This window comes from Bombina bombina, chromosome 1 (assembly GCF_027579735.1).
Source record: "Bombina bombina isolate aBomBom1 chromosome 1, aBomBom1.pri, whole genome shotgun sequence".
Classification (NCBI taxonomy): Eukaryota; Metazoa; Chordata; class Amphibia; order Anura; family Bombinatoridae; genus Bombina; species Bombina bombina.
The window spans coordinates 142,084,472-142,108,736 of record NC_069499.1 but is presented as its reverse complement, the minus strand read 5'-3'; the positions used below and the strand labels follow the sequence as shown (position 1 = coordinate 142,108,736).

At 41.3% G+C, this 24,265-nt stretch overlaps 1 protein-coding gene across 3 annotated transcripts in view; it reads left to right on the top strand.

Annotated features, from left to right (window-relative positions):
• The window catches only part of SAV1 (salvador family WW domain containing protein 1), a 54,485-nt gene that overhangs the window by 17,051 nt on the left and 13,169 nt on the right, over positions 1-24,265 (top strand). For all 3 annotated transcript variants that reach the window (XM_053697648.1, XM_053697649.1, XM_053697650.1), the window contains 2 exons: positions 2,453-2,723; positions 11,561-11,716. In XM_053697648.1, coding sequence (XP_053553623.1) covers positions 2,453-2,723; positions 11,561-11,716 — 427 coding nt within the window. The remainder of the gene's footprint in view (positions 1-2,452; positions 2,724-11,560; positions 11,717-24,265) is intronic.

Sequence of the window (24,265 nt, the reverse complement as noted above, 5' to 3'; positions counted from 1 at the left end):
TTCACAAAGGATACCAACAAAATGAAGCCAATTTGATAATAGAATTAAATTGAAAAGTTATTTAAATTATTTGTTCTGTCTGATTTATAAAAAATATGCTACAAACAAAAGCAACACATCTACCTCTCCAGCTTATTATACAATCTAGTGTATTATCCACTTGGATAATGCAGCCTCTACATCCCAACTTTATACTTATTTCATTAAAGGTTTAGTGTTGGTACTCCGAGTGCACACATCTGCTATATGCGCACAAAATCCAGTCATATTCTAATTCATTCCAGACTTTGCTCATAACCACCTTTCAAAGAGATCATGACCTTTTGATATCTTGTGTGTGTTGCGCCTCTAGAAGCACCATTTGAACCTATGAGCCAGGGTAGATTTGATTTAAAGCACAATTGAAATCACTAGTCAGTAAGATAGATTTATTTTAATTTGATTTAAATCATGGTTTTCATTTTTAAAATAATAACTTTTCAGATTATTTTTTTTTTTAACAAGCAGCGGTCATTAGACTGCTGCTTCCCTTACCTTTCGCCACCTCTTATGTGGCGAATTTCACTCTCCCCGGTCTCGTTCGACCGGGGAGATTGACAGCTCCTACCCGCGTGTGATTAGCTGTGTGCTCGCAGGGGGCGGGATTGCACGCGACCGCAAAATAACGCTCGTGTTCAATGCTGAATTCTGACAGCGGAATTCAGCCCACCAGAGGCGAGCTGCGGCAGACAGGCGCATATGTGCTCCCCTGTCCATCGCAGCTTGATGAATCGACCACTTAGTATGGATTAATTATGTGTACATAGATTTGCAGGGGAGCAATGGCATTAAAGGGACAGTAAAGTCAAAATTAAACTTTGATTCGGAAAGAACCTACAATTTTTAACAATTTTCCAATTTATTTCTCTTATTTAATTTGCTTCATTCTCTTGTTGAAAATCATACATGGGTAGGCTCAGAAGCAATGCACTACTGTGAGCTAGCTGCTTGTCACTGTCACCCAATGTGTTCAGCTAGGCCCCAGTAGAGTAATGCTCTCCATCAAGGATACCAAGCACAATTGATAATAGAGGATACAATTTTCAGATTCACTTCTATCTGAAACCCAAAGCTCTGTATGCTTATTTTATAATTTTTTTGCTGTGAGGAAGGGGCATGCTATTTCTGCAGACACAAATTCAAAGTTTTGAGAACTACAAAACCAATAATATATGATATATTCAAGATAGAAAAAATGTCCAAAATAATCTGACAGAAACCTCTGGGGGAGCCTGATATAGTGAATGGATTAATGGATCAAAAAATTAAACATTACAGCCATGAATATACAGCATATCTATATTTCAGAATTAATAACCTTTAGATTGTAATTATCTTAAAGAGACATTGTACACTATATTTGCCTTTGCATAAATATTTTGTAGACGACCCATTTATATAGCCCATCATGGAGTGTTTTTATAAAAATGTATAGTTTTACTTATTTTTTTAAGAACATTGTGCTGATTTTCAGACTCCTAACCAAGCCCCACAGTGCCATATGTATACATGTGTTTACTACTCCTGCAGGCTACTGTTTGTTATCTGTCTTTTAATATGCAGGGAAGGGGGGGGGGGTGTCTGCTCTTTTTGTTTACCTAGCTCATTTCAGTGGGTGTCCCAGACTACCTCATTAACATTGCTAAACAGGGAGCTTCTAATTAAGTTTTATACTGGATTTTAGATGAGTATCTGTGCATATTCTTCTTTATAGTAGTGTCTATTACATGCAGTTATATGAAACTGTTTTTAGATAGATTTGGCGTTTTTAAATCATTGCTTTTTATCCACCGTGCTATGAGCAAAGTCTCTTATGCTCAATAATTAAGTTTCTTGTAGATCTTGCTCAAGGAATTCCTGAACATAAGGGACATTAAACCCATTTTTTTTTCTTTCTTTCATGATTTAGAAAGAACATGTCATTTTAAACAACTTTCCAATTTAGTTCAATCCTAATTTGCTTCGTTCTGTTCATATCCTTTGTTAAAACTCATATCTAAATAGGCTCATGCGCATTGCTATTTCTTCAACAAAGGATATTTAAAGAATGAAGCAAATGAAATACTAGTAGTAAATTGGAATGTTGTTTAAAATTGTATTTTCTATCTGAATCATGAAAGAAAAAAATTGTATTTCATGAACTGTCAGTGGAAGAACCATGCTTTTGAAATTACAATTCAATGTAGATTTAATGGACCTTCTGGTTTTCTGACATCAAAATCTGTGTTTCTTCATTTATATTCTTTTAATAAAATGAATTTGTATGTGCAGCTAGATTGAAGCATTATGTCAGATAAATCTGCACTTGAAGTTTTAGGTTTTTTCTTTTCTGTGCTACCATTTAGTATTGGTTAATACAATAACACAGGAAGCAATACCATAATAATTATTTTAAATGTATGTTTTCCTCTAGGTATTGGAAGAGTTGCAGCTACATCATTAGGAAACCTTACAAACCATAGCACTGAAGATATGCCTCTTCTCCCTGGTTGGTCTGTGGACTGGACCATTAGAGGAAGAAAATACTACATTGACCATAACACTAACACTACTCATTGGAGCCATCCATTGGAGCGAGAAGGCTTGCCCCCTGGGTGGGAACGTGTTGAATCTGCAGAGTTTGGAGTTTATTATGTAGATCATATTAATAAAAGGGCTCAGTATAAGCATCCGTGTGCCCCAAGGTAAATTAGACTTTATTCTTAGCTATAAGAGAGAGTAATATAAAATGATAAATTGTGTTTATGTGTGTGTGTGTATATATATATATATATATATATATATATATAAAATGTGTGTATGTTGTCCCCTTTTTTCCTGCAATTCCATTTTGAAATTGTGAGTTTTTCAGTTCCTGTTAGAAATGGAAGTGCAGAACACTGTTCTATTCCACACAGCCATTGGCTGCACACTCTAGTGACCTATTTATAACTGTCCCTAATTGGCCACAGCAGCTCCCTAGCTCCCATTGTTTTATAGACACTAAAACTTTCCCCTTATTTTGTCAATGTTTAAGCACCTAATGAAACTTTAAAAAATAAATCTACATGTTATTCTGAGACTAATCTTTTATTTGAATGCTTCATTCTATCTAGCATTTATTTAGTGTTTAATGTCCCTTGAAGAGACTAAACGTCAGTGACTATCTCCTTTCTCATAAATATTTTGTATGCCTAATGTTGTCAAACTTCGGAACAAGAAAAATATTTGTTTGCAATAAGTGTTGTTTTAACAGATATACACTATCTAGAACAATGCAAATAGACAGGAGTAAACTTTTTTTTATTGAGGTTCAATTCAAAGCTTACAAACATTGAATGTCATAATACAAAAGACAAGGAAAAAACGAGAAAGTATTTTGAAAGCTTAACAATTTGTCTAAATCAGGGTCAACATACTTTGCATTTTAATATGACATGAAGCAGAGGAGATATAAACATTGTTTGCTAAACTCAACTCTAAACCTACATTACTAATTCAAGAGGCTACTCTTGGACCTCCCAACAAAGGATAATTGGAGATGCGAATGTAGGTAATCTGAAATGACGGGGACCTCTCTTGGGTCCACATTGAAGAACTATATATTTTTTTTTTTTTAAATAAAATTTAAATGTGATGGGTAGCAGATACTAAAAATTATACCTTTTTTATATTTCGGAATTAGAGAGAGTTTACTGAAAGATACTAAACTCCTCTACACCTCTTGCCAATCTTGGAATAGTTTTGCGATATACTCAAGATATACACTCCTATTTAAAAGATGAGTCGGCTCAATATTCTATCTTATGAAGCTCTAGACATATATTAGATATACAGGTTGTGGATCAGTATAAGTGAAGAGGAGGTCATATAAGCCTGGCAAGGAATATTAGGTAACTGGGAAAGTTCCCTATTTAGTAGAAAATTCTTATATGCAGTGTGTTTTATAAAGATATATCAGTATATATTATCGTGCTAGCATGCACATAACCTTGAGAATAGATAAATGCCAGCCGAATTATCAGACTTACTTTATAGCGAGTAAGAGAACCTAACGTGGGCCTAAATATACAATTTCTCCTACATTGGTGTGTCCGGTCCACGGCTTCATCCTTACTTGTGGGAATATTCTCTTCCCCAACAGGAAATGGCAAAGAGAGCACAGCAAAAGCTGCCCATATAGCTCCCCCTCTGGCTCCGCCCCCCAGTCATTCTCTTTGCCGCTCTGAACAAGTAGCATCTCCACGGGGATGGTAAAGAGTATGTGGTGTTAGTTGTAGTTTTTTTTTTTTTTCAAGAGTTTCTTATTTTAAAATAGTGCCAGTTTGTACTATTTACTCTACAACAGAAAGTGATGAAGAGTTCTGTTTAAAGAGGAGTATGATTTTAGCAGCAGTAACTAAAATCCATTACTGTTCCCATGCAGGACTGTTGAGACCAAAGAACTTCAGTTGGGGGGAACAGTTTGCAGACTTTTCTGCTCAAGGTATGACTAGTCCTTTTTCTAACAAGACATGGTAATGCTAGAAGACTGTCATTTTCCCTCTGGGATCGGTAAGCCATTTTCTTAGACTCATAACAGAATGAAGGCTTATTAATGGGCTATATACTGGGTGATACTATTGTGGGCTAAATCGATTGCTTTATACAATATTTATATGACTTTTGGAGTGTTTTGGTACTTGGAAACACTTTGGGAACGTTTTTATTACGCCTGGCAGTCGTTTAGACACCTAATCTAGTCAGGAAGGCCCCTTCACTCTAATGCAGAGGGAGGAGGCCTCATTTTCGCGCCTTAAAGGGACAGTAAAGTCAAAATTAAACTTCCATGATTTAGGTAGGGCATGCAATTTTAAACAACTTTCCAATTTACTTTTATCATCAAATTTGCTTTGTTCCCTTGGTGGTATTTTTGAAAGCTAAACCTAGCTAGGCTCAAACTGATTTCTAAACAATTGAAAACCGCCTCCTAGCTCAGAGCATTTTGAAAGTTTTTCACAGTTAGACTGTGCTAGTTCACATGTCATATAGATAACATTGTGCTCACTCCCGTGAAGTTATTTAGGAGTCTTCACTGATTGACTACACTACATGTCTGTCAAAGGCACTTAGATAAGGAGGCTGTTTGCAAAGGCTTAGATACAAGGTAATCACAGAAGTAAAAAGTATATTAATATAACTGTGTTGGTTATGCAAAAACGGGGAATGGGTAATAAAGGGATTATCTATCTTTTTAAATAAGAAAAATTTTGGTGTAGACTGTCCCTTTAATTGCGCAGTTACTTCTGGAAGCAGTGCATGCAGCTTCATGTGAGAGGGTCCTGTGGCCATAAAAAACGATTCTAGAAGGCTTATTTCTGTGGTGAATAACCCCCAAGGAAAGGTAAAGCCGCAGCAAAGGCTGTGGCAGGGACTGTAGTGGGTTTAAACTGGTAAATTGAACAAATAGCTCATTTAAGGGGTTACAATCTTGAAATTTGGTGTGCAATACTTTCAAAGCATTAAGACACTAGGGTGCAAATTTGGTAAGGATCGGATATTTCCTTCATAGTTTTTCACACATTCAGAAATAAAGTGTGCTCTGTTTAACATTTAAAGAGACAATAACGGTTTTGTTTAAAAACGGTTTTATTGCATTAATAGCCTGTATAAGTCTGTCTAACATGTCTGTACCTTCAGATAGAACATGTTCTGTATGTATGGAGGCCAAGGTGGTTCCCCCTTTAAATGTATGTGAAAATTGTGCCATGGCGTTCAAACAAAGTAAGGACAGTACTGTCACATTTAATAAGGTTGCCCAAGATGATTCTTCAAATGAAGGTAGTGGGGATAGTTCATCATCCTCTCCTTCTGTGTCAACACCAGTTATGCCCGCGCAGGCGACTCCTAGTACATCTAGCGCGCCAATGCTTGTTACTATGCAACAATTAACGGCAGTAATGGATAATTCTATAGCTAATATTTTATCCAAACTGCCAGCATTTCCAAGAAAGCGTGATTGCTCAGTTTTAAATACAGAAGATGAGCAAGTGTGCGCTGACGATAATTTATCTGTTATACCCTCACACCAGTCAGAATTGGCAGTGAGGGAGGGTCTGTCGGAGGGAGAAATTTCTGATTCAGGAAAAGTTTCTCAACAGGCAGAACCTGATATTGTGACGTTTAAATTTAAGTTAGAACATCTCCGCGCCCTGCTTAAGGAGGTGCTAACTACTCTGGACGATTGTGACTCTTTGGTGATTCCAGAGAAATTGTGCAAAATGGACAAATTCCTTGAGGTCCCTGTGCACGCTGATGCCTTTCCGATACCCAAAAGGGTGGCGGACATAGTGACTAAGGAGTGGGAGAAGCCAGGTATACCTTTTGTCCCTCCTCCTATATTTTAGTAAATGTTCCCTATTGTCGACCCCAGGAGGGACGCATGGCAAACAGTTCCTAAGGTTGAGGGGGCAGTTTCTACGTTGGCCAAGCGCACAACTATTCCCATTGAGGACAGTTGTGCTTTCAAAGATCCTATGGATAAAAAATTGGAAGGATTGCTTAAAAAGATATTTGTTCAGCAAGGTTTCCTTCTCCAACCAATTTCGTGCATTATTCCTGTCACAACGGCGGCGTCTTTTTGGTTCGAAGAACTAGAAAATTCGCTCAATAAGGAGACTCCATATGAGGAAGTCATGGACAGAATTCACGCACTAAAGTTGGCTAATTCCTTTATTTTAGATGCCGCTTTGCAATTGGCGAAATTAGCTGCAAAAAATTCAGGTTTTGCAATTGTGGCGAGCAGAGCGCTTTGGCTAAAATCTTGGTCGGCGGATGTGTCATCCAAGACAAAATTGCTTAATATTCCTTTCAAAGGTAAGACCCTTTTTGGGCCAGAATTGAAGGAGATTATTTCAGACATCACTGGGGGAAAGGGCCATGCCCTCCCACAGGATAGGCCTTTCAAGGCTAAGAACAAATCTAATTTTCGTTCCTTTCGCAACTTCAGGAAAGGACCGTCTCCTAACTCTGCAGCCTCTAGACAAGAGGGTAACGCTTCCCAGGCTAAGCCAGCATGGAAACCAATGCAAGGCTGGAACAAGGGTAAACAGGCCAAGAAGCCTGCTGCTGCTACCAAGACAGCATGAAGGGATAGCCCCCGATCCGGGACCGGATCTAGTAGGGGGCAGACTTTCTCTGTTTGCTCAGGCTTGGGCAAGAGATGTTCAGGATCCCTGGGCACTAGAAATAGTCTCTCAGGGTTATCTTCTAGAGTTCAAGGAACTCCCTCCAAGGGGAAGGTTCCACATGTCTCGCTTATCTTCAAACCAGATAAAGAGACAGGCATTCTTAAATTGCGTAAGAGATCTATTAAAGATGGGAGTGATACACCCAGTTCCAACAGTGGAACAAGGTCAGGGGTTTTGCTCAAACCTGTTTGTAGTTACCAAAAAAGAGGGAACTTTTAGACCAATTCTGTATTTAAAAATTCTAAACAAATTCCTCAGAGTTCCATCGTTCAAAATGGAAACCATTCGAACGATTTTACCAACAATCCAGGAGGGTCAATACATGACTACCGTGGACTTAAAGGATGCGTACCTACATATTCCTATCCACAAAGATCATCATCAGTTCCTAAGGTTCGCCTTTCTGGACAAACATTACCAGTTCGTGGCTCTTCCGTTCGGTTTAGCCACTGCTCCCAGAATTTTCACAAAGGTGCTAGGGTCCCTTCTAGCGGTTCTAAGACCGAGGGGCATTGCAGTGGCACCTTACCTAGACGACATCCTAATCCAAGCGTCGTCCCTTTCCAGATCAAGGGCTCATACAGACATTGTATTAGCTTTTCTCAGGTCTCACGGGTGGAAGGTGAACGTGGAAAAGAGTTCCCTGTCCCCGTCTACAAGGGTTCCCTTTCTGGGAACAATAATAGATTCTGTAGAAATGAAGATTTTTCTGACAGAGGTCAGAAAATTAAAGCTTCTAAATGCTTGTCAAGTTCTTCAATCTATTCCTCAGCCTTCCATAGCTCAGTGCATGGAAGTAATAGGTCTCATGGTTGCAGCAATGGACGTGGTTCCTTTTGCTCGAATTCATCTAAGACCATTGCAACTGTGCATGCTCAAACAGTGGAATGGGGATTATGCAGACTTGTCTCCCCAGATTCAAGTAGACCAGTTAACCAGAGACTCACTCCGTTGGTGGTTGACTCAGGATCACCTGTCTCAGGGAATGAGTTTCCGCAGACCAGAGTGGGTCATTGTCACGACCGACGCCAGTCTATTAGGCTGGGGCGCCGTCTGGGACTGAAAGCTCAGGGTCTATGGTCTCGGGAAGAGTCTCTTCTCCCGATAAACATTCTGGAACTGAGAGCGATATTCAATGCGCTCCGGGCTTGGCCTCAACTAGCGAAGGCCGGATTTTCAGTCGGACAACATGACGACTGTAGCTTACATCAATCATCAGGGGGGAACAAAGATTTCCTTGGCGATGAGAGAGGTATCCAAGATCATCAAATGGGCGGATGATCACTCCTGCCATCTATCTGCAATTCACATCCCAGGAGTGGACAACTGGGAGGCGGATTATTTGAGTCGTCAGACTTTCCATCCGGGGGAGTGGGAACTCCACCCTGAGGTCTTTGCCCAGTTAACTCAATTATGGGGCATTCCAGACATGGATCTGATGGCGTCTCGTCAGAACTTCAAGGTTCCTCGCTACGGGTCCAGATCCAGGGATCCCAAGGCGATACTAGTGGATGCATTAGTGGCGCCTTGGTCGTTCAACCTAGCTTATGTGTTTCCACCGTTTCCTCTCCTTCCCAGGCTCGTAGCCAGGATCAAACAGGAGAAGGCCTCGGTGATTTTGATAGCTCCTGCGTGGCCACGCAGGACTTGGTATGCAGACCTGGTGAATATGTCATCGGCTCCACCATGGAAGCTACCTTTGAGACAGGATCTTCTAGTACAAGGTCCATTCGAACATCCAAATCTAGTCTCTCTGCAGCTGACTGCTTGGAAATTGAACGCTTGATTTTATCTAAGCGTGGTTTTTCAGATTCAGTTATAGATACTCTGGTCCAAGCCAGAAAACCGGTGACTAGGAAAATTTACCATAAAATATGGAAAAATATATCTGTTGGTGTGAATAAAAATTCCTAGGATTCTCTCCTTTCTCCAAGAGGGTTTGGATAAAGGGTTGTCAGCGAGTTCTCTAAAAGGACAGATATCTGCTCTGTCTGTTTTGTTACACAAACGTCTGGCAGCAGTGCCAGATGTACAAGCATTTGTACAGGCCTTAGTCAGAATCAAGCCTGTTTACAGACCCATGACTCCTCCTCTAAATCTAGTTCTTTCAGTTCTTCATGGGGTTCCGTTTGAACCTTTGCATTCCATAGATATTAAGTTACTATCTTGGAAAGTTCTGTTTTTGGTTGCTATTTCTTCTGCTAGAAGAGTTTCTGAATTGTCTGCTTTGCAGTGTGATCCACCCTATCTGGTATTTCAAGCAGATAAGGTTGTTTTGCGTACCAAACCTGGTTTTCTTCCAAAAGTGGTTTCCAACAGGAATATTAACCAGGAAATAGTTGTTCCTTCTCTGTGTCCGAATCCAGTTTCGAAGAAGGAACGTTTGTTACACAATTTAGATGTGGTCCGTGCTTTAAAATTCTATTTAGATGCAACAAAGGATTTCAGACAGACTTCATCTTTGTTTGTCGTTTATTCTGGTAAGAGGAGAGGACAGAAAGCTACTGCTAACTCTCTTTCTTTTTGGCTGAAAAGCATCATCCGATTGGCTTATGAGACTGCCGGACGGCAGCCTCCTGAACGAATTACAGCTCACTCTACTAGAGCTGTGGCTTCCACATGGGCCTTCAAGAATGAGGCTTCTGTTGATCAGATATGTAAGGCAGCGACTTGGTCTTCTCTGCACACTTTTGCCAAATTTTACAAATTTGATACTTATGCTTCTTCGGAGGCTATTTTTGGGAGAAAGGTTTTGCAAGCCGTGGTGCCTTCCGTTTAGGTAACCTGACTTGTTCCCTCCCTTCATCCGTGTCCTAAAGCTTTGGTATTGGTTCCCACAAGTAAGGATGAAGCCGTGGACCGGACACACCAATGTAGGAGAAAACAGAATTTATGCTTACCTGATAAATTTCTTTCTCCTACGGTGTGTCCGGTCCACGGCCCGCCCTGGCTTTTTAGTCAGGTTTCAAATTTTTTCTTTCTATACACTACAGTCACCACGGCACCCTATGGTTTCTCCTTTTTCTCCTAACCGTCAGTCGAATGACTGGGGGCGGAGCCAGAGGGGGAGCTATATGGGCAGCTTTTGCTGTGCTCTCTTTGCCATTTCCTGTTGGGTAAGAGAATATTCCCACAAGTAAGGATGAAGCCGTGGACTGGACACACCGTAGGAGAAAGAAATTTATCAGGTAAGCATAAATTCTGTTTTTACATGTGTATGCACCTAAACATATAAAGGCTGCTGTCATTGCTGTATCCCTCATAAGGTGATAAACTGTGCCTCAGCTAGTTATGGGAAGTGTTAGGGCATATCAGATATACAGTTAGAGATGATTTGCATGTCAACTATTCATTAAATACAGCAGTAACGTTCTAGGTGCTGTGTTGGGCAGGATTTCACTACTGCTGTTGTATTCATATATCAGTTTGTGGTTACCTAAATGTTGTGTCTAATCGTATACATATTCTAGAAAGGATTTATAGTGCATCAATTCTTTGTAAAAATAATAATACATTCTACTATGAAAATAGAGATTTTTCTTTCATGATTCAGAAAGAGAATACAATTTTAAATAACTCTCCAATTGACTTCTAGTAGCTATTTTGCTTTTTTTTTTATCCTTTGTTGAAAAACATACATAGGAAGGCTCAGGAGCAGAAATGCGCTACTGGTATCTAGCTGCTGATTGGTGGTTGCACAGATATGCCTCTCGTCATTTGCTCACCTGATGTATATAGGTGGCTCCCAGTAGGGCATTCCAGCTCCTTCAACAAAGGATACAAAGAGAATAAAGCATTTTTGATTATAGAAGTAAATTGGAAAGTTGTTTAAAATTATATGCATGAATCATGAAAGAAAAAATGTCTGTTTCATATCCCTTTATCTATATCAAGTTCTGGAAGCTTTTTAAATGTGTATAGGTTGACATTTATTTTATTATAAAGAACGAGACATAAGCTATTGATTTGTCAGTAGACAATAATTCTGTATCTCAAAATAAACTATCATCTTTTAGATGTTTAGTAACTATGAAAACAGACCGCCCCCAGCCATAATGATGACCTTACAACCTCCAGGGGTACAGAGAAACCAGTGCACCACTTCGTTGGATGTGCCGCCTGATAATCAGTTTTCATTCTGCTTGCCAATAAGGACATAGCTAAAACTACTTTAGAAAAAAAAAGAACTCAGATATCAATATTTTTAACGTACTTTAGACACTAGTGCACTTTTATAAATGTCAGTGTTGCTGTAATATTCCTATGAAATTTTAAAACTTTATCTGCTCATATTTTGCACATTTTGTTTGCAGTATTCCTCGGTATGACCAGCCACCTCCTCTGCCTCCTCCTGTAACTTACCAGCCACAGCAGGTTGAAAGAAGCCAGGCACTACTTGTACCTGCAAATCCTTACCACACTGCAGAAATTCCAGACTGGCTTCAGGTCTATGCAAGAGCTCCAGTGAAGTGAGTTCATTTTCTTTTGTAATCTGATTATTTGTACCTTTTTTTTTTTTTTTTTCTCTAGCAGTTCACAAAATTATGGCTTTATTATTGGAAAGTTTAAGGGACAGTGTACAGTAAAATTGGTATTTTCTATGTTTTTCCAATTACTTTTTATACTAGTTTCAGAGTTTTAATCTATAGAAAATTCTTCTTTTATTTTTGTATATGAAATACCTGTTTTTCCTCTAATAAACCACAACCCATTAAAATGGTCTGACCTTTCAGGGAAAGCAGAATTAATCTTGTCACTATATATACTAAAAAATAACATTTTAGTACCTATCTATCTTTCCTCCAACTGGGAGTGTAATATATTTACCAGTGTCTTGTTTTCATAGCTTTTCAGTAGCCATTGCTGCAGTGTTGACATTTTCAGTATAAGTAGTGGGTTTTAACAGACAGCATCAGCTATTTCACATGACAAAATAAAGGTAAAGGAGCTATATGAAACCAATTTAATACATTCCAGCAGTTAAAATGGTTTATTGAGAACACGCTAAAGGGGAGGAAAAACAATCACAGTACACTGTCCCTTTGTTACATAGCTGTGAATTAAACACATACATTATTTAACACCTTGAATTCCAGTATTACTAACATACTTGTAATTAGCTGCACTATCCATTAAAAGTATAGGGGGGTGCAGTAAACAATGTGGGGGCTTTATTATTCTGTGGTTAATCTGCGTTATTAAATGCGTTCCATAATGTGTTTCCAATTATCTGTTTTACCTGCTTGAGTGTTTTAAGCTGTTTACATATAGCGGTGTTCTCCACAGAAAATGTTGCTACCTGGGTGGGGGCAGTGTAATATTTTCTAAAATTACATCATTTTCTGCTATCCAAAGCACAAATTAATTGCATAATTTAACATAAATGTATTTAATGATTGAATGCGCAATAAAATTAGACATTTTTAATACTGGATAATTTTATCTTATTATTGGCTACAATTTTAGCCAGTAAAATCAGCCGGGTGGTGCACCTGCTAAAAAGGTCCTGGGGAGAACACTTGTAGCTTTATTTTTTAATTTGAAGCTTATTTCTCTTGTTAAGTGTATCCAGTCCACGGATCATCCATTACTTGTGGGATATTCTCCTTCCCAACAGGAAGTTGCAAGAGGATCACCCACAGCAGAGCTGCTATATAGCTCCTCCCCTAACTGTCATACCCAGTCATTCTCTTGCAAGCCTCAACCAAGATGGAGGTCGTAAGAGGAGTGTGGTGTTTTATACTTAGTTTATTCTTCAATCAAAAGTTTGTTATTTTTAAATGGTTCTGGAGTGTACTGTTTATCTCAGGCAGTATTTAGAAGAAGAATCTGCCTGCGTTTTCTATGATCTTAGCAGAAGTAACTAAGATCCATGGCTGTTCTCACATATTCTGAGGAGTGAGGTAACTTCAGAGAGGGAATGGCGTGCAGGTTATCCTGCAATAAGGTATGTGCAGTTAATATATTTCTAGGGATGGAATTTGCTAGAAAATGCTGCTGATACTGAACTAATGTAAGTAAAGCCTTAAATGCAGTGAGAGCTACTGGTATCAGGCTTATTAATAGAGATACATACTCTTATAAAAATGTAATATAAAACGTTTGCTGGCATGTTTAATCGTTTTTATATATGTTTGGTGATAAAACTTATTGGGGCCTAGTTTTTTTTCCACATGGCTGGCTTGAATTCTGCCTAGTAACAGTTTCCTGAAGGCTTTCCACTGTTGTAATATGAGTGGGAGTGGTTACAGACACAGACATCCAGCTTCTTCCTGCATGATCCAGGATATCTCTGGAGGGCTCAAAAGGCTTCAAAGTCGTTTTTGAGGGAGGTAACAAGCCACAGTAGAGCTGTGGTGTGTTGTTGTGACTATTTAAAAAAACAAACAAAAAAAAACGTTTTTGTCAGTTACTATTCTGTGTTTAGTATTAAGGGTTTAATCATCCATTTGCAAGTTGGTGCAATGCTCTGCTAACTTGTTACATACACTGTAAAAAATGTGTTAGTGTAACTGCCTTCTTTCACTGTTATTTCAAATTTTGGCAAAAATTTGTGTTTCTTAAAGGTGCAGTAACGTTTTTCTTCTGTTAAGTGTGATCAGTCCACGGGTCATCATTACTTCTGGGATATTACTCCTCCCCAACAGGAAGTGCAAGAGGATTCACCCAGCAGAGCTGCATATAGCTCCTCCCCTCTACGTCACTCCCAGTCATTCTCTTGCACCCAACGACTAGATAGGATGTGTGAGAGGACTATGGTGATTATACTTAGTTTTATATCTTCAATCAAAAGTTTGTTATTTTAAAATAGCACCGGAGTGTGTTATTATCTCTCTGGCAGAGTTTGAAGAAGAATCTACCAGAGTTTTTGTTATGATTTTAGCCGGAGTAGTTAAGATCATATTGCTGTTTCTCGGCCATCTGAGGAGAGGTAAACTTCAGATCAGGGGACAGCGGGCAGATGAATCTGCATAGAGGTATGTAGCAGTTTTTATTTTCTGACAATGGAATTAATGAGAAAATCCTGCCATACCGATATAATGTCATGTATGTATACTTTACACTTCAGTATTCTGGGGAATGGTACTTCACTAGAATTACACTGTAAGAAATACATAAAGCTGTTTAATAACTAGAGATTATGTTTAACGTTTTTGCTGGAATGTAAAATCGTTTTCATTTGCTGAGGTACTGAGTGAATAAATGTTTGGGCACTATTTTTCCCCTTGGCAGTTGCTTAATCTGTTTTCTGACAGTTTCTGTTCTCCCTCACTGCTGTGTGTGAGGGGGAGGGGCCGTTTTTTGGCGCTTTTACTATGCATCAAATATTTCAGTCAGCAACTCATTGTATTCCCTGCATGATCCGGTTCATCTCTACAGAGCTCAGGGGTCTTCAAAACTTATTTTGAGGGAGGTAATTTCTCTCAGCAGAGCTGTGAGAATTATAGTTTGACTGAGATAAAAAACGTTTATTCTGTAATTTGTTTCCTGCTTTCAGAATTTGTTATCTTTGCTAATGGGATTAAACCTTTGCTAAGGTTGTGTTGTTTACAAGGATTGAGGCTATAACTGTTTCAATTTATTAATTTTCAACTGTCATAGATCTTCTGTGCTTCTTAAAGGCACAGTACGTTTTAATATTATTCTAATTGAATTGTATTTCCAAGTTGCAAGTTTATTTGCTAGTGTGTTAAACATGTCTGATTCAGAGGATGATACCTGTGTCATTTGTTGCAATGCCAAAGTGGAGCCCAATAGAAATTTATGTACTAACTGTATTGATGCTACTTTAAATAAAAATCAATCTGTACAAATTGAACAAATTTCACCAAACAACGAGGGGAGAGTTATGCCGACTAACTCGCCTCACGTGTCAGTACCTACATCTCCCGCTCAGAGGGAGGTGCGTGATATTGTAGCGCCGAGTACATCTGGGCGGCCATTACAAATCACATTACAGGATATGGCTACTGTTATGACTGAGGTTTTGGCTAAATTACCAGAACTAAGAGGTAAGCGTGATCACTCTGGGGTGAGAACAGAGTGCGCTGATAATATTAGGGCCATGTCAGACACTGCGTCACAGGTGGTAGAACATGAGGACGGAGAACTTCATTCTGTGGGTGACGGTTCTGATCCAAACAGACTGGATTCAGATATTTCAAATTTTAAATTTAAACTGGAAAACCTCCGTGTATTACTAGGGGAGGTGTTAGCGGCTCTGAATGATTGTAACACAGTTGCAATACCAGAGAAAATGTGTAGGTTGGATAAATATTTTGCGGTACCGACGAGTACTGAGGTTTTTCCTATACCTAAGAGACTTACTGAAATTGTTACTAAGGAGTGGGATAGACCCGGTGTGCCGTTCTCACCCCCTCCGATATTTAGAAAAATGTTTCCAATAGACGCCACCACAAGGGACTTATGGCAAACGGTCCCTAAGGTGGAGGGAGCAGTTTCTACCTTAGCTAAGCGTACCACTATCCCGGTGGAGGATAGCTGTGCTTTTTCAGATCCAATGGATAAAAAATTAGAGGGTTACCTTAAGAAAATGTTTGTTCAACAAGGTTTTATATTGCAACCCCTTGCATGCATTGCGCCGATCACGGCTGCAGCGGCATTCTGGATTGAGTCTCTGGAAGAGAACATTGGTTCAGCTACTCTGGACGACATTACGGACAGGCTTAGAGTCCTTAAACTAGCTAATTCATTCATTTTGGAGGCCGTAGTACATCTTACTAAACTTACGGCGAATAATTCAGGATTCGCCATTCAGGCACGCAGGGCGCTGTGGCTAAAATCCTGGTCAGCTGATGTTACTTCTAAGTCTAAATTGCTTAATATACCTTTCAAAGGGCAGACCTTATTCGGGCCCGGGTTTGAAAGAGATTATCGCTGACATTACAGGAGGTAAAGGCCATGCCCTGCCTCAGGACAAAGCCAAAGCCAAGACTAGACAGTCTAAGTTTTCGTTCCTTTCGTAATTTCAAAGCAGGAGCAGCATCAACTTCCTCTGCACCAAAACAGGAAGGAGCTGTTGCTCGCTACAGACAAGGCTGGAAACCTAACCAGTCCTGGAACAAGGGCAAGCAGACTAGGAAACCTGCTGCTGCCCCTAAAACAGCATGAATTGAGGGCCCCCGATCCGGGATCGGATCTAGTGGGGGGCAGACTTTCTCTCTTCGCCCAGGCTTGGGCAAGAGATGTTCAGGATCCCTGGGCGCTAGAGATAATATCTCAGGGATACCTTCTGGACTTCAAATACTCTCCTCCAAGAGAGAGATTTCATCTGTCAAGATTGTCAACAATCCAGACAAAGAAAGAGGCGTTTCTACGCTGCGTACAAGAGCTCTTGTTAATGGGAGTAATCCATCCAGTTCTACGATCAGAACAGGGACAGGGGTTTTACTCAAATCTGTTTGTGGTTCCCAAAAAAGAGGGAACTTTCAGACCAATCCTGGACTTAAAGATCCTAAACAAATTCCTAAGAGTTCCATCGTTCAAGATGGAGACTATTCGGACAATTTTACCTATGATCCAAGAAGGTCAGTACATGACCACTGTAGATTTAAAAGATGCTTACCTTCACATACCGATTCACAAAGATCATTATCGGTACCTAAGGTTTGCCTTCCTAGACAGGCATTACCAGTTTGTGGCTCTTCCATTCGGATTGGCTACAGCTCCAAGAATCTTCACAAAGGTTCTGGGTGCTCTTCTGGCGGTACTAAGACCGCGGGGAATCTCGGTAGCTCCATACCTAGACGACATTCTGATACAAGCTTCAAGCTTTCAAACTGCCAAGTCTCATACAGAGTTAGTGCTGGCATTTCTAAGGTCACATGGATGGAAGGTGAACGAAAAGAAAAGTTCACTCGTTCCACTCACAAGAGTTCCCTTCCTGGGGACTCTTATAGATTCTGTAGAAATGAAGATTTACCTGACAGAGGACAGGCTAACAAGACTTCAAAGTGCTTGCCGCACCCTTCATTCCATTCAACACCCGTCAGTGGCTCAATGCATGGAGGTAATCGGCTTAATGGTAGCGGCAATGGACATAGTACCCTTTGCACGCTTACACCTCAGACCACTGCAACTGTGCATGCTAAGTCAGTGGAATGGGGATTACTCAGACTTATCCCCTTCTCTGAATCTGGATCAAGAGACCAGATATTCTCTTCTATGGTGGCTTTCTCGGCCACATCTGTCCAGGGGGATGCCATTCAGCAGACCAGACTGGACAATTGTAACAACAGACGCCAGCCTTCTAGGTTGGGGTGCCGTCTGGAATTCTCTGAAGGCTCAGGGACAATGGAGTCAGGAGGAGAGTCTCCTGCCAATAAACATTCTGGAATTGAGAGCAGTTCTCAATGCCCTCCTGGCTTGGCCCCAGTTGACAACTCGGGGGTTCATCAGGTTTCAGTCGGACAACATCACGACTGTAGCTTACATCAACCATCAGGGAGGGACAAGAAGCTCCCTAGCTATGATGGAAGTATCAAAGATAATTCGCTGGGCAGAGTCTCACTCTTGCCACCTGTCAGCAATCCACATCCCGGGAGTGGAGAACTGGGAGGCGGATTTCTTAAGTCGTCAGACTTTTCATCCGGGGGAGTGGGAACTTCATCCGGAGGTCTTTGCCCAAATACTTCGACGTTGGGGCAAACCAGAGATAGATCTCATGGCGTCTCGACAGAACGCCAAGCTTCCTCGTTACGGGTCCAGATCCAGGGATCCAGGAGCAGTCCTGATAGATGCTCTGACAGCACCTTGGGACTTCAGGATGGCTTACGTGTTTCCACCCTTCCCGTTGCTTCCTCGATTGATTGCCAGAATCAAACAAGAGAGAGCATCAGTGATTCTAATAGCACCTGCGTGGCCACGCAGGACTTGGTATGCAGACCTGGTGGACATGTCATCCTGTCCACCTTGGTCTCTACCTCTGAAACAGGACCTTCTGATACAGGGTCCCTTCAAACATCAAAATCTAACTTCTATGAAGCTGACTGCTTGGAAATTGAACGCTTGATTTTATCAAGACGTGGGTTTTCTGAGTCAGTTATTGATACCTTAATACAGGCTAGGAAACCTGTTACCAGAAAGATTTACCATAAGATATGGCGTAAATACCTATATTGGTGTGAATCCAAAGGTTACTCTTGGAGTAAGGTTAGGATTCCTAGGATATTGTCTTTTCTACAAGAAGGTTTAGAAAAGGGTTTATCTGCTAGTTCTTTAAAGGGACAGATCTCAGCTCTGTCCATTCTGTTACACAAACGTCTGTCAGAAGTTCCTGACGTCCAGGCTTTTTGTCAGGCTTTGGCCAGGATTAAGCCTGTGTTTAAAACTGTTGCTCCACCATGGAGTTTAAACCTTGTTCTTAATGTTTTACAGGGCGTTCCGTTTGAACCCCTTCATTCCATTGATATAAAGTTGTTATCTTGGAAAGTTCTATTTTTAATGGCTATTTCCTCGGCTCGAAGAGTCTCTGAATTATCAGCCTTACATTGTGATTCTCCTTATTTGATTTTTCATTCGGATAAGGTAGTCCTGCGTACTAAACCTGGGTTCTTACCTAAGGTAGTTACTAACAGGAATATCAATCAAGAGATTGTTGTTCCTTCTTTATGCCCAAATCCTTCTTCAAAGAAGGAACGTCTACTGCACAACCTGGATGTAGTCCGTGCTCTAAAATTTTACTTGCAGGCAACTAAGGAATTTCGACAAACGTCTTCTCTGTTTGTCATTTACTCTGGGCAGAGGAGAGGTCAAAAAGCTTCCGCTACCTCTCTTTCTTTTTGGCTTCGTAGCATAATTCGTTTAGCTTATGAGACTGCTGGACAGCAGCCTCCTGAAAGAATTACAGCTCATTCTACTAGAGCTGTGGCTTCCACTTGGGCCTTCAAGAATGAGGCCTCTGTTGAACAGATTTGCAAGGCTGCAACTTGGTCTTCGCTTCATACTTTTTCCAAATTTTACAAATTTGACACTTTTGCTTCATCGGAGGCTATTTTTGGGAGAAAGGTTCTTCAGGCAGTGGTTCCTTCTGTATAAAGAGCCTGCCTATCCCTCCCGTCATCCGTGTACTTTTGCTTTGGTATTGGTATCCCAGAAGTAATGATGACCCGTGGACTGATCACACTTAACAGAAGAAAACATAATTTATGCTTACCTGATAAATTCCTTTCTTCTGTAGTGTGATCAGTCCACGGCCTGCCCTGTTTTTAAGGCAGGTAAATATTTTTTAATTTATACTCCAGTCACCACTTCACCCTTGGCTTTTCCTTTCTCGTTGGTCCTTGGTCGAATGACTGGGAGTGACGTAGAGGGGAGGAGCTATATGCAGCTCTGCTGGGTGAATCCTCTTGCACTTCCTGTTGGGGAGGAGTAATATCCCAGAAGTAATGATGACCCGTGGACTGATCACACTACAGAAGAAAGGAATTTATCAGGTAAGCATAAATTATGTTTTTATATTGCTTGTAAACTTGTTTAAAGTGTTTTCCAAGCTTGCTAGTCTCATTGCTAGTCTGTTTAAACATGTCTGACACAGAGGAAACTACTTGTTCATTATGTTTGAAAGCCATGGTGGAGCCCCATAGGAGAATGTGTACTAAATGTATTGATTTCACCTTAAACAGTAAAGATCAGTCTTTAACTATAAAAGAAATATCACCAGAAGATTCTGACGAGGGGGAAGTTATGCCGACTAACTCTCCCCACGTGTCAGACCCTTCGCCTCCCGCTCAGGGGATGCACGCTAATATGGCGCCAATTGCATCAGGGACGCCCATAGCGATTACCTTGCAGGACATGGCTGCAATCATGAATAATACCCTGTCAGAGGTATTATCCAGGTTGCCTGAATTAAGAGGCAAGCGCGATTGCTCTGGGGTTAGGAGAAATACAGAGCGCGCGGATGCTGTAAGGGCCATGTCTGATACTGCGTCACAATATGCAGATCATGAGGACGGAGAGCTTCAGTCTGTGGGTGACGTCTCTGATTCGGGGAAACCTGATTCAGAGATTTCTAATTTTAAATTTAAGCTTGAGAACCTCCGTGTATTGCTTGGGGAGGTATTAGCTGCTCTGAATGACTGTAACACAGTTGCAGTACCAGAGAAATTGTGTAGGCTGGATAAATACTATGCGGTGCCGGTGTGTACTGATGTTTTTCCTATACCTAAAAGGCTTACAGAAATTATTAGCAAGGAGTGGGATAGACCGGGTGTGCCTTTTTCCCCACCTCCTATATTTAGAAAAATGTTTCCAATAGACGCCACTACACGGGACTTATGGCAGACGGTCCCTAAGGTGGAGGGAGCAGTTTCTACTTTAGCAAAGCGTACCACTATCCCGGTTGAGGACAGTTGTGCTTTTTCAGATCCAATGGATAAAAAAGAAAATGTTTATTCAACAAGGTTTTATTTTACAGCCCCTTGCATGCATAGCGCCTGTCACGGCCGCGGCGGCATTCTGGTTTGAGGCCCTGGAAGAGGCCATCCATACAGCTCCATTGACTGAAATTATTGACAAGCTTAGAACACTTAAGCTAGCTAACTCATTTGTTTCTGATGCCATTGTTCATTTGACTAAACTAACAGCTAAGAATTCCGGATTCGCCATCCAGGCACGTAGGGCGCTATGGCTTAAATCCTGGTCAGCTGACGTGACTTCGAAGTCTAAATTACTCAACATTCCTTTCAAGGGGCAGACCTTATTCGGGCCTGGTTTAAAGGAAATTATTGCTGACATTACTGGAGGTAAGGGTCATACCCTTCCTCAGGACAGGGCCAAAGCAAAGGCCAAACAGTCTAATTTTCGTGCCTTTCGAAATTTCAAGGCAGGTGCAGCATCAACTTCCTCCGCTTCAAAGCAAGAGGGAACTTTTGCTCAATCTAAGCAGGCCTGGAAAACTAACCAGTCCTGGAACAAAGGCAAGCAGGCCAGAAAGCCTGCTGCTGCCTCTAAGACAGCATGAAGGAACGGCCCCCTATCCGGCGACGGATCTAGTAGGGGGCAGACTTTCTCTCTTCGCCCAGGCATGGGCAAGAGATGTTCAAGATCATATCTCAGGGATATCTTCTGGACTTCAAAGCTTCCCCTCCACAAGGGAGATTTCATCTTTCAAGGCTATCTGCAAATCAGATAAAGAAAGAGGCATTCCTACGCTGTGTGCAAGACCTCCTAATTATGGGAGTGATCCATCCAGTTCCACGGACGGAACAAGGACAGGGTTTTTATTCAAATCTGTTTGTGGTTCCCAAAAAAGAGGGAACCTTCAGACCAATTTTGGATCTAAAGATCTTAAACAAATTCCTCAGAGTTCCATCTTTCAAAATGGAAACTATTCGGACCATCCTACCCATGATCCAAGAAGGTCAGTACATGACCACAGTGGACCTAAAGGATGCCTACCTTCACATACCGATTCACAAAGACCATCATCGGTTTCTAAGGTTTGCCTTTCTAGACAGGCATTACCAATTTGTAGCTTTTCCCTTCGGGTTGGCTACAGCCCCGAGAATCTTTACAAAGGTTCTGGGCTCACTTCTGGCGGTTCTAAGACCGCGAGGCATAGCGGTAGCTCCGTATCTAGACGACATCCTGATACAGGCGTCAAACTTTCAAGTTGCCAAGTCTCATACAGAGATAGTTCTGGCATTTCTGAGGTCGAACGGGTGGAAAGTGAACGAGGAAAAGAGTTCTCTATCCCCACTCACAAGAGTCTCCTTCTTAGGGACTCTTATAGATTCTGTAGAAATGAAAATTTACCTGACGGAGTCCAGGTTATCAAAACTTCTAAATGCTTGCCGTGTTCTTCACTCCATTCCGCGCCCTTCGGTGGCTCAGTGTATGGAGGTAATCGGCTTAATGGTAGCGGCAATGGACATAGTGCTATTTGCGCGCCTACATCTCAGACCGCTGCAATTATGCATGCTGAGTCAGTGGAATGGGGATTACACAGATTTGTCCCCTCTGCTAAATCTGGATCAAGAGACCAGAGATTCTCTTCTCTGGTGGTTGTCTCGGGTCCACCTGTCCAAGGGTATGACCTTTCGCAGGCCAGATTGGACAATTGTAACAACAGATGCCAGCCTTCTAGGTTGGGGTGCAGTCTGGAACTCCCTGAAGGCACAGGGATCGTGGACTCAGGAGGAGAAACTCCTTCCAATAAATATTCTGGAGTTAAGAGCGATATTCAATGCTCTTCTGGCTTGGCCTCAGTTAGCAACACTGAGGTTCATCAGATTTCAGTCGGACAACATCACGACTGTGGCTTACATCAACCATCAAGGGGGAACCAGGAGTTCCCTAGCGATGTTAGAATTCTCAAAAATAATTCGCTGGGCAGAGTCCCACTCTTGCCACCTGTCAGCGATCCATATCCCAGCGATTTTCTAAGTTGTCAGACTTTCCATCCGGGGGAGTGGGAACTCCATCCGGAGGTGTTTGCTCAATTGATTCATCGTTGGGGCAAACCAGAGTTGGATCTCATGGCGTCTCGCCAGAACGCCAAGCTCCCTTGTTACGGATCCAGGTCCAGGGACCCAGAAGCGACGCTGATAGATGCTCTAGCAGCGCCTTGGTTCTTCAACCTGGCTTATGTGTTTCCACCGTTTCCTCTGCTCCCTCGACTGATTGCCAAAATCAAACAGGAGAGAGCATCGGTGATTCTGATAGCACCTGCGTGGCCACGCAGGACTTGGTATGCAGACCTAGTGGACATGTCATCCTTTCCACCATGGACTCTGCCTCTAAGACAGGACCTTCTGATACAAGGTCCTTTTAATCATCCAAATCTAATTTCTCTGAGACTGACTGCCTGGAGATTGAACGCTTGATTCTATCAAAGCGTGGCTTCTCCGAGTCAGTCATTGATACCTTAATACAGGCACGAAAGCCTGTTACCAGGAAAATCTACCACAAGATATGGAGTAAATATCCTTATTGGTGTGAATCCAAGAATTACTCATGGAGTAAGGTTAGGATTCCTAGAATATTGTCTTTTCTCCAAGAGGGCTTGGACAAAGGATTATCAGCTAGTTCCTTAAAGGGACAGATTTCTGCGCTGTCTATTCTTTTGCACAAGCGTCTGGCAGAGGTTCCAGACGTTCAGGCATTTTGCCAGGCTTTGGTTAGAATTAAGCCTGTGTTTAAACCTGTTGCTCCTCCATGGAGCTTAAACTTGGTTCTTAAAGTTCTTCAAGGAGTTCCGTTTGAACCCCTTCATTCCATTGATATTAAACTTTTATCTTGGAAAGTTCTGTTTTTGATGGCTATTTCCTCGGCTCGGAGAGTCTCTGAGCTATCTGCCTTACAATGTGATTCTCCTTATCTGATTTTTCATGCAGATAAGGTAGTTCTGCGTACCAAACCTGGGTTTTTACCTAAGGTGGTTTGTAACAAGAATATCAATCAAGAGATTGTTGTTCCATCATTGTGTCCTAATCCTTCTTCAAAGAAGGAACGTCTTTTACATAATCTGGATGTAGTCCGTTCCTTGAAGTTTTACTTACAAGCTACTAAGGATTTTCGTCAAACATCTTCCCTGTTTGTCGTTTACTCTGGACAGAGGAGAGGTCAAAAAGCTTCGGCAGCCTCTCTGTCCTTTTGGCTTCGGAGTGTAATACGCCTAGCCTATGAGACTGCTGGACAGCAGCTCCCTGAAAGGATTACAGCTCATTCTACTAGAGCTGTGGCTTCCACATGGGCCTTCAAAAATGAGGCCTCTGTTGAACAGATTTGCAAGGCTGCGACTTGGTCTTCGCTTCACACTTTTTCAAAATTTTACAAATTTGATACTTTTGCTTCTTCGGAGGCTGTTTTTGGGAGAAAGGTTCTTCGGGCAGTGGTTCCTTCCGCTTAATCCTGCCTTGTCCCTCCCATCATCCGTGTACTTTAGCTTTGGTATTGGTATCCCACAAGTAATGGATCATCTGTGGACTGGATACACTTAACAAGAGAAAACATAATTTATGCTAACCTGATAAATATATTTCTCTTGTAGTGTA